Source organism: Pyrus communis, chromosome 13 (assembly GCF_041283825.1).
Source record: "Pyrus communis isolate YQ-2024b chromosome 13, ASM4128382v1, whole genome shotgun sequence".
In the NCBI taxonomy this organism is placed as follows: Eukaryota; Viridiplantae; Streptophyta; class Magnoliopsida; order Rosales; family Rosaceae; genus Pyrus; species Pyrus communis.
The window spans coordinates 30,849,915-30,859,512 of NC_142577.1; the positions used below are offsets into that span (position 1 = coordinate 30,849,915).

Below are 9,598 nucleotides of genomic sequence, written 5' to 3' on the forward strand. Positions count from 1 at the left end.
CGACGACTTCAAGTTAATAAAGTTTATCACTTTGTGAGAGTTAAAAAGAACGTCGTCATACTTTTGTTTTGTAAAGATGCAATTTTTACAACTCAAACATATGATTTTCGGCCACAAAGGATCAACATTTCCGTCCATAGATGTTCCTTAATTTTGGTGATAATACGTCCGTTAATTTAAGAAGTTTCCGTTAGAAGTAGAAGCATGCGCCTCTACAGCTGAAAATAGTCAAAATACAAACCGCGCAGTCAACCATACAAGATAAAATATCTAAAGAGGAAAAATTGGGAGAAAAATATTAAGTAAATAAATAAATAGAGAGAGGGAGAGCCTCCTCCTCCCACGCAGCTTCTTCTCACAGTCGTTTTCTCCAGCAAAAACCCTAAACCTAAACGGAAACTCCTCTTTTCTTCCAAGGAGTTCTTTCGTTGATTAGAGATTAATAAATAAATAAATAAACCAGTCACAGTTCAGATTTTTTCACTTCCCCAGAAAGTAAATGATTCTCAGAAATTAACCCAAAAAAAAAAAAAAAAGTAAGGAAATTTGAAGCCACTTCATTGTTAGCAAGCAAACAACAAGCTGCTTCAGAATGATTGATGGTCGTGATCATGATGCAGCAGCACAACTCTGCAGCACCCGCGACGCACTCAATCACTACTCCACCCTCCTCCGCCACCACCCCCACCGCTATTAGATCACCCACGGCAACCCCAACACACTCCCAGCAGCACCCCTCGCCTCTCCCCCGCCATGCTCTTCCTGTTCCGCCGCCTCTCGACCACGTCCTGCCGATAGCGGCCGCCCACCCGTCCGGCGAGCCTGCGCCGACAATCCAATGCCAGCTTGCGAGGGTCCGGCTCTCCGATATTACCCCGTACCACGGGGCACCTGGCGGGTCGTATGTGAGGGCGGTGGATGCGCTCTCGGGGTCTCTGACGAGGCACAATGCGGCCGTCATCGAATTGGGCAGCGACGACACGGCGCTCCTGCGGTGCGGCTTGGAAGCCTCCAGGTTGTATTTTAGGAGTCGAGCTCAGCTCGGTGTTGGGAAAGGAAGCCGTGGAGTTCACATGTACAGAGCTGGCAGGTATTTTGCTTAATTTTGAATCAGTTGGTTAGAAATTAGAATTAGGGCTAGGATTGTGTTGCAGTGTTGGTGATTAGTGCAGGTTGCGATGTGTGTTTTTTCGGCCAAAGCATTCGCCTTTTTCAAGTTTCACATTGTGATTGCTAATTACATTGCATTCAGCTGTGAGCTTAAAACTGTGATTCTTTGTTTATGTACTTATTTATCTGTCTGTTTCTTGTCGAATTGAGCCTTACAATAACCGTCTTGACATGGTTGTCCTCAGAGAATTGATTTGGGAGTCTAAAGAGCTTCACTTGTTGCAGGGCTTTGGAAGATTGGGACTCATCCCCGCCATGCATGGCGGATATTTTTAGATGCATGGGCAAGGCGGCCCATGTGGCTTTGTGTGCAATAGCTAGGCATCTTCGTTTGCGAAGCGAGTAAGGATGGTGATGGTGTCTCTTTAATCGTTTCTTACACTTAACTTTTTCTTTTAGATATCCTGTTAACCAATTTTGTATATCTGCTCTTATGTAACACCTGTACTTTGCAGTGTTTTCAACCATTTACTTGACGATACTCCATTGCCCGCAAATGAGGTGTCCTCATCAGTTCTTGTTGCAGCCTACTCAAATGCTTCCTTGCAAAATGGAAAAGGTGCTATTGGGGGAGGCAAGCCAGGAATGAATGCTGAAGTTGAGAAGGGATTGTTAACATTGGTTTCCTCAGACAGTCCTGGTATACAGGTGCCCTTCTTTTACTTGGTTGTCATTTGCATATATGAGCTTTACATCTTATTATCATTTGTTTCAATTGTTTTCTAAACCCTTCTGACAGAAGATCATTCGCTTCATGATTTCTGAAAATTACTTGTGAAAACTATTTTTTGTTTAGGTATGTGACCCCAATGGTCGTTGGTACGTAGCAGATGGTGGGTCAGCTCCTGGGGATCTTTTACTGCTTACCGGTAAGGCACTCAGCCATGCTACTGCTGGCCTTCGCCCTGCTGCACCGTATAAAGCTGCACCTGATTACTCCTCTGGCATTAGTAGTGGAAGGTACAAGTTATCTGGTTGCCTTGGCTGTTCTCATGCCGTGCTTTATTTTTCCACCATTTCAATCAAAATTATAGGAAATTCATTTGGAGTTAACATAATTGCATTTCGTGTTTGTAGGGCATCACTTGCATTTAGGCTCATGCCGCAAGGTAATGCTATATTAGATTGTTCTCCAATTGCAGCAGCTGGTCATGTCATTCCCCACAGCTATGTCCCAATATCTGTAAGCCAGTTTATGGATGATCTTTCTGCTGAGGAAGATGTATTGGGCAGTCGTTCAGATAACACTTATGTAAGTTTTATCTTCAAGTAGCTGATGCACAGCAAGGCCATACATGGAGTCTTTCAAGAAAATTGTTGACAGGATTAACCAAAAAGGCAATTGTTAGTCTTTAAACCTATGCATGCCCCAGGCTGACAGCTTTTGTATTATGAAATTTGAATTTTCAGGTAGCTCGAAACAGTTTAAACAAGGAAGCATCTTTAAGAAGTGTTCTCTCAGATCCCGTATCGTAAGTTGTTATTTGTCCCAGAACTTAATTCCTTACCTGCGTAGCAGACTTTTAAATTGAGTCTCACTGTTTTCATATTTCTGAAAGAAGTCTTTTTCTTTGGAAATTCGTCCTTCCACTTGTTCATCATGTTTACATGTTTTGTTCGTACTATAAATGCTTCAGTGGGTCATTCCTTGAAGATGCTATGGTAGTTTCTTGTGGGCATTCATTCGGTGGTCTCATGTTGAGAAGAGTCATTGAAACAGTAAGTAGGCTATCCTCCTGGTATTAGAAGAAATATTAGAAATGCTGCTATAATTGCTCTGTAGTGGGCTCAGGGATTTGCGCATGTTTATTTATAACCTCCAGATGGGAAGGGACTAGAATCATAATTTTTTTTTTCCGTCACAGTCAAGATGCACCATCTGCTGTGCAGAAATTGAGGCCGGGTCTTTGGTTCCTAATCTTGGTACATTTCATTTTTCTTTTTATTGCTTCCTAAATAAATACTTATTCCATTCTATTTCATGTTCTTTCTGAAAAATTAAAAGCGTACGAATGCACGCACTATATTTTTCAGCTGTGGATCATCAAGCTGCACCTACATTCCCATTTTATGAGCAATACGTTCCTTGTGGTTTCTATTTGTATATTGACAAAAAATCATTTCCTCAACAGCGCTTAGAGCTGCAGCTGCAGCAGTGAAGCATGAGGATGATCGAAGGCTATTTCATAATGCGACTGTCCGAAAGCGTCGGAAAGAATTGGTTGACCAAATGGATTCATCAAGAAGACCAAACAAGGTGCGTAATAAAAATGCTACCTAGCCCATTTACACTATTGAAGTCATGCAAGCCATCATCAGAACATAGCTACCTTAATATCATGTTCACTGGAACTTTATGGGAAAGGTTCAACAGATTATTGTGTACCAACATCCATGTTTCAAGCATTTTTACTGAATAATATTTTGTGCTATGCAGGAAAATGGAGATATTGGTGATGATGGGATTCGTGGGGTGCAGTACCCGTTTTCTGTGAATGAAAAAGTGGTAATTAAGGTGAGTTTGTTTCACTGCTTATCTGGCAATGTGGTTCTTCTGGTTCAAATAGGTAGGACTTGTAAAGTGAATACTTAATTATGCAGGGGAACAGGAGGACTCCAGAAAAATTTGTTGGCAAGGAAGCGGTCATCACATCCCAGTGTCTGAATGGCTGGTGAGTTGGCATGACTAACCTCTGTGCTTTTGTCACGTAATGTGCTTATTTTGTCACGTTGCTTTAATACCCACAATTTATAAGTTATACCTATACATACGTGGTGTGAGCATGCTTGTTTGATTGAGCGAGTGTGTGTGTGTGTGTGGGGGTGTATTGTTGCAGGTACTTGCTCAAGATTATTTCAACTGGGGAGAATGTTCGCTTGCAATACCGTTCCCTGCGGAAGATGTAGAACACACCTGCCATTGAGAGCATTGTTCCGCTCAACCCATTCAGAGAAGCGTCTCATGAAATCATTAAATTTGATGTTAACACTAAAACCTCGAAAGCGTATAACTAGAAGTTGCTCCTCCGCCCCCGTCTTGTTGAAGAAAATTTAATACAGCTTTGTTGTAACTTGTAACTGATTATTTTGGAATGTTGTTTATGTAACCGAAAGAGAAGTAGCGTGTATTAGAATTCGAGAGTAGTTTCTGTTGAGCGCTTGTAAATGAAAAGAACGACTTTTTCTTCTTCTTATGCACTCTTGCTTATTTCTGATCTTAGATCTTGTTTGACTTAGTTTTGGTTTTGTTACAAAATGTTGTTTTGGAGAAACTGTCATTTTTGGAGTCTTGTTCTGCTCGCGATTTTCTTTAAAACGACATATTTTACACCTAATTATGATACTGGAATATTTATTTCAGCTTTTTTTCTGTTGTCATATCGATTGAATTCAATATTTTTTTAACTTTAATTTCTCTTTTCAAGAACTTAAAAACATTTGTTTGTATATCCTTCTTCATTATAATTGACCCATATTTTATTCTACATCACTCTTCTCTATCACTAAAAGGGGAGTGATGTTCACTTTCGTTTTCCTTTTTTGCATTGTTCTCATTCATTTTTGTTCTTTGATTATCTTTTATTTTGTTCAATTAAAGTTAAACAAAACAAAAAAAAAGCGTTAATGCGGGGAAAGTGGACGTACGAAACCCTAAATAAAATAGTGGAGTTATTTACGCCATAAGATTGTCCCTAATCAATCTTATATTTCTGAGATGAGGGAGAGATTTGCACTTTTACAACGTCATCGGACAATTTAATCTTATGTTTTTTCTCAATGCACGTTTACCATGTGCGCATTCAATGTGCGGAATTTGGAATTGCACAGTAGGCGTAGCTTGTGGGAGACTTGCTTTCCCACTTCTCCCATCTCTCTCACAAGTCATGAACTCGAGAATTAGGAAAGTTGGGCAGACCTCATCTCCCTCTCAATCTTTCCTCACGCCTAACATGATAACATCAAACTGTAGTCACCCTAAACTTCATTATGAACATTTTTTTTTTATCAACAGGATGGGGAATTCGAATTTAAGATATATTTCAATATTGAGAAGAGAAAGATGGTCATTGTAAATAATTGGCGATACACTCGTTATAGAATGTATTAGTTAGCATTGCGCTTAAAGGGTTGAATGGAGACAGTGCATCAAGCTGTTCACAACAGCCAACTTGATCTTCTTCTCCAAGGATTGTAGATGAGGGAACCCTAGAAAAATTGCCGACTCCAACTACCATTTATGTACGATCCATATTAGATCTGACCAACTACCCATCCTACCTCCTCTACATTCTTGACAACCCATCTTTGCCTCAGTAATTTTTCAGTAGCATGTTTTGGTCAACAAAAAAAAGACTAATCTAAAGTTCTAAACTATCCCAAATCTCATAGAAATAAAGCTAAATGCAAACATGTCTTTTCTTATGTTGTTGCAAATAAAGTGAAACTGTTCAAAGATACCTAACTCCATACACATACACCATCCTAAACCCTAATTTGGTCAACCTCCTTCATTTGATAAAACTTGAAAATGCTGACTTCGACAGAAAAAAGGAAACCCAAACCTCTTCATGTAAGAAATTTTCTTAATCATCACAGCAAATGAGTGAGAATTCAACCATAACCCCCACTTTCCAAGACGTTTTTAATGAGAATTTCTCATGTGTATCAAATAATAGACTAGGTGAATCGTGAATTATTTCTTGTGGTCGAACATAATACAAATCCAAAAAGAAAAAAAAAAGGTTCAACTATGTTATCGAACTAACAAGGTATTGTACTTTTGAAAATGAGCTTCACTTTACACATTTGACATGATTAAAATGGCTTAAATTGTAATTGACATTTGTATTAAGAGGTTAGAACTTAGAACAGATTATAACTTGCTTCATCAGTAAAAGTAAAGCCAAGAGAACGATTACAATTTACAAGGAAAACGACATGTCGTTCTACCAATCTTTTTGCAATTTGTGCTTTTACTTTTGGAGGTTGTTTCTTGCTTTAAGATTTCAATTTCATGGCTTTTTGCCCACTCCGCTAACTCTAACATTCTCCGTCATATGGTTTCTGTTGCGCAAAACACCATCAAACATCACGTTCACTCCGTTACTCAACCTATCCAACCCATCAGAAAACGACGCCGTTGCCTTCTCCAGCTCTTTTACGACCTCGTCTAACCGCTCCTTCTCTTCCTTGTTCACTTCCGCAACTGCTGCCAGGTCATCCACGACCCCACACGCATCCTTAACACGTGTTCCCACGTCATCCAACTCTTCCAACATCCCTCTCAGTTTCTCATCATTGCTGCGCCCGGATCGCCGTTTGAACTCGGCCCAGACTGCCGATTCAAACTCGTTGAACGACTCGGCCCATGGAAACTCCGCCGAGGCTCGGACCCTAACCATATCCGGAGATCCGTGAATTGTCGACACCGCGATTCCAGCGATGAACACAGTTACCAGTCCCACCGCGCGCACTGTTCGACGCACAAGCTTTGCCACGCTCGAGATCTTGCCACGTGGCGCGTTGCTCAGGCGAGTCAGGCCCAGGTTCAGATCTCTGACCAAGACTTCGGCGTTGCTCCGCTTTCCAAAGCCAGAAGAAGCACCGCGATCAAAATCGGATAGAGATTTGCGAGATCGGTGCAGATTCTCCGGCGACGGGAGCTCTTCACCCTTTCCGTCGCCGAGAAGGTGAAGGACGAAGGTGAGATGAAGGCGGCGCTGGCGAAGGCGTTCGATCTCGGAAGAGATGGAGTTGCAGAGGTCCAAGAGCTTGACGCTGTTGTCCAAATACCAAGCGAGCGAGTCATCGAGAGGCGGCGCGACCTTGAGATCGGAGATGAGGTTTCTCGCTTCGGAGTGAGTCGAGGCGAGAAAATCAACGGCCTTGGAGAGCCAGGACAAGCTGATGGACGGCGGACCGAGAGATTTCAAGCGGCGGAGCACAGCGTCATCGAAGGAGCTAGAGATGAGATCCAAATTGGATGGAACGGAATGTTTCTTAGCACCGCGGAAGGGAAGGAGTGACGGGAAGTTGGAGATTTCCGTTAGGTACATGGTCAGAGATAAGAGTGTTTTCAGGGAAAGGTTGAAACTTTCCGGGGAAAGATATATTTTCCGGGAAATTCCTAAATGTCGAGCCGACTGAAAGATAGGTACAAGCGGGCGGTGAGTGTGTATATATATAATATTGGACACACACAGGATTATAATACAGGGGAGTACGGAGAAAGAGAGGAAGTTTGGCAATTGGCATGCAATTTCTGATGAGAAAAGCTCAGTGCTTTAGAAGACGCTGTTCCGACAAAAATACCCCTGCCTGCCTTTTTAATTTACGATATTGCCCCGAGTCTTCTTGGAGGTTGGTGCTGGTTGCAGGTAGAGAATTGAAAAGGAATGCGCCTTTCTGTTGGACGGAAAGTTATGGAAGGGAAAAAGGTTATTTCGGGAAGAACGTGGAGGGTGGGACTATAGTCCGTATATTTCGGTGGTGGACTAAATTGACACGCTATTTTGATGAGTCTTCGCTTGCCCATCCGTCGTTTCTTTGGAACCGGATCTTCTTCGCACCTTTTGAAATTGAGCTTTCTAATCAAGGGATTCAAATTGTTGAAATTTAATTCAATGACTATAAATAGGAAATCCTCCTAAAAGTTATAATAATTTAAAAGTTATAATAATTGTAGTCATTGGATCAAATTTCAACAGTTTAGATCCCTTGATTAGGAAGCTTAGTTTACAAGGATCCAGTTCCATTTCTTTCAATTTAACACTTCAAATTTCTATTGTTAGAAGTCAGACCTATTATTCGACTCAAAGTGTAAACTAGAAGTCATACCTATTAATTTTTTTCATCCACTTATTATGGAAAGAGATTCGGTGGGCTTTTAAAATTTAATCTAACGGCTAAAAATAAAGAAGTTAGTAAAAAATTTTAAAAACCATAATAATTTTTAACTGTTGAATCAAATTTTTAAAGGTCCGGATCACTTGATCCCCAGACTTTGGAGGGAGAGATCTGAAGATGATCCCTTTCCACTTATTATAACACGTCAATTTACTAAAAAATCGTAAAAATTGAATAAACAGTTTATAAAAGTAAAAAATTTAACTCAAATACAATTGAAACGGTATTTTGTCGTGACCAGCAGACTTAAACATGTTTATAACCACCTCCGAATTACAATCCAACCTTTTTCATAATCCATCCCAAAAGCACATACATTGCCACTTGCAAAATTGTTTAGGCATAAAGTGAGAGCCAGTGAGACAATTATAAAGTGATGCTGACATAATAAAACGAAATTTCTTCTTGCACTTTACACGCACGGGAAGGGAGAAAGGAAGTACTAAACGTATAACGCCTAAATATAATTAATATTGTAGGCTTGACTATTAATCCTTCTCTAATCTAATTTAAGGTGTGCTTGCCAATATGATTTCCTAACAAGCAAAACCTGTCATGTCGATGTTGTCCTCCCACCAAACCTTTAATTTATTTATTAAATTATAAACCTAGGGATAAGTATAATGTTTGGGAGATCAATAGATAATAAATATGTTAATTAACACTTAAGTGATAATTCAATCATATTATTTCGTTTGTCAAATTTGGTTTAAAAATTTGGTCAGCCTAGTATCATCCCTTGGGAATGTGATTAGTAATTTGCTAATTAATCCATGATTAAAGGAAAGAAAAGAGTTTGAGCTTAAATTAGGGTCAAGGGAAGATCCCATTTTGATGTTTTGCATTACTGAGGATTGTTAGAGAATATGCTCTCACATTGGTTATATGACAAAATAATATACAATTAATATATGGAAGTTTCCACCCCTAATATCATCGAGATCTTTTCTGATAAAATTCAATACCTAGCAATATGTGATTAAGTTGGAACAACATCAGTGATGTTCGTGGTGGACTTACATGGGTCTACAAATTTTATCATGGTATCAGAGTAGACTATTCTTTCGACATGTCATGTGCCTAATTTAACGGGCTCAGATTTGTCTCCTTAAGTTAGTTTTCGAAAAGTTACGATTGCTTCAGCTTGCGTTGGCTCTAATCCTTGAATAATGACGGGCCCCTTGAAAAGTTGTGTTGGCTCTAGTCCTCATTATGGAATTTCAAAGCTCATAGATGGTATCACGTATTCAAAATTGAACGAGGAGCCGTATGAAATGAAAATCTCATGAGGTGATATCTATAGTTAGATTGTGAGGAATCGCAAGCCATAACAGAGAGATTGTAAATGGGGATTCCATCAAACATGAGATGGCTTGTTGTATTTAATTACTGTATAATCACGGGATTAATACAAATTAATGGCATCATTAGTCGCTCACATGCATGATACAAGGCTCTACTAATACAGCTTAAGGCAATGGTTTCAATTAATTGATCAAGTTTCTTGGACTTTTTCTTCAAC

At 39.9% G+C, this 9,598-nt stretch overlaps 2 protein-coding genes across 2 annotated transcripts; one reads left to right on the forward strand and one right to left on the reverse strand.

The window, feature by feature from the left end:
- Positions 1-284: 284 nt before the first annotated feature.
- On the forward strand, positions 285-4,385 carry LOC137737267 (uncharacterized). The gene is made up of 12 exons (XM_068476697.2): positions 285-1,090; positions 1,396-1,512; positions 1,626-1,818; positions 1,967-2,130; positions 2,248-2,422; positions 2,581-2,642; positions 2,808-2,889; positions 3,036-3,093; positions 3,303-3,427; positions 3,608-3,685; positions 3,772-3,842; positions 4,008-4,385. The coding sequence occupies exons 1-12, from the start codon at positions 600-602 to the stop codon at positions 4,075-4,077; spliced, it is 1,686 nt and encodes a 561-aa protein (XP_068332798.2). The 5' UTR covers positions 285-599; the 3' UTR covers positions 4,078-4,385.
- Positions 4,386-5,991: 1,606 nt separating this feature from the next.
- Positions 5,992-7,591, reverse strand: LOC137737763 (protein BPS1, chloroplastic-like). The gene has a single exon (XM_068477317.2). The coding sequence runs from the start codon at positions 7,224-7,226 to the stop codon at positions 6,183-6,185; it is 1,044 nt and encodes a 347-aa protein (XP_068333418.2). The 5' UTR covers positions 7,227-7,591; the 3' UTR covers positions 5,992-6,182.
- Between the last annotated feature and the right edge of the window lie 2,007 nt (positions 7,592-9,598).

What these genes read in the sequence shown, in the direction of transcription:
- LOC137737763 (XM_068477317.2), bottom strand. Translation starts at nt 7,226, where the DNA reads ATGTACCTAACGGAAATCTCCAACTTCCCGTCACTCCTTCCCTTCCGC.
- LOC137737267 (XM_068476697.2), top strand. Translation starts at nt 600, where the DNA reads ATGGTCGTGATCATGATGCAGCAGCACAACTCTGCAGCACCCGCGACG. An exon ending in CACATGTACAGAGCTGGCAG is followed by an intron (nt 1,091 to 1,395) that starts GTATTTTGCTTA and finishes CACTTGTTGCAG; the next exon opens with GGCTTTGGAAGATTGGGACT. An exon ending in GTCTTTGGTTCCTAATCTTG is followed by an intron (nt 3,094 to 3,302) that starts GTACATTTCATT and finishes TTTCCTCAACAG; the next exon opens with CGCTTAGAGCTGCAGCTGCA.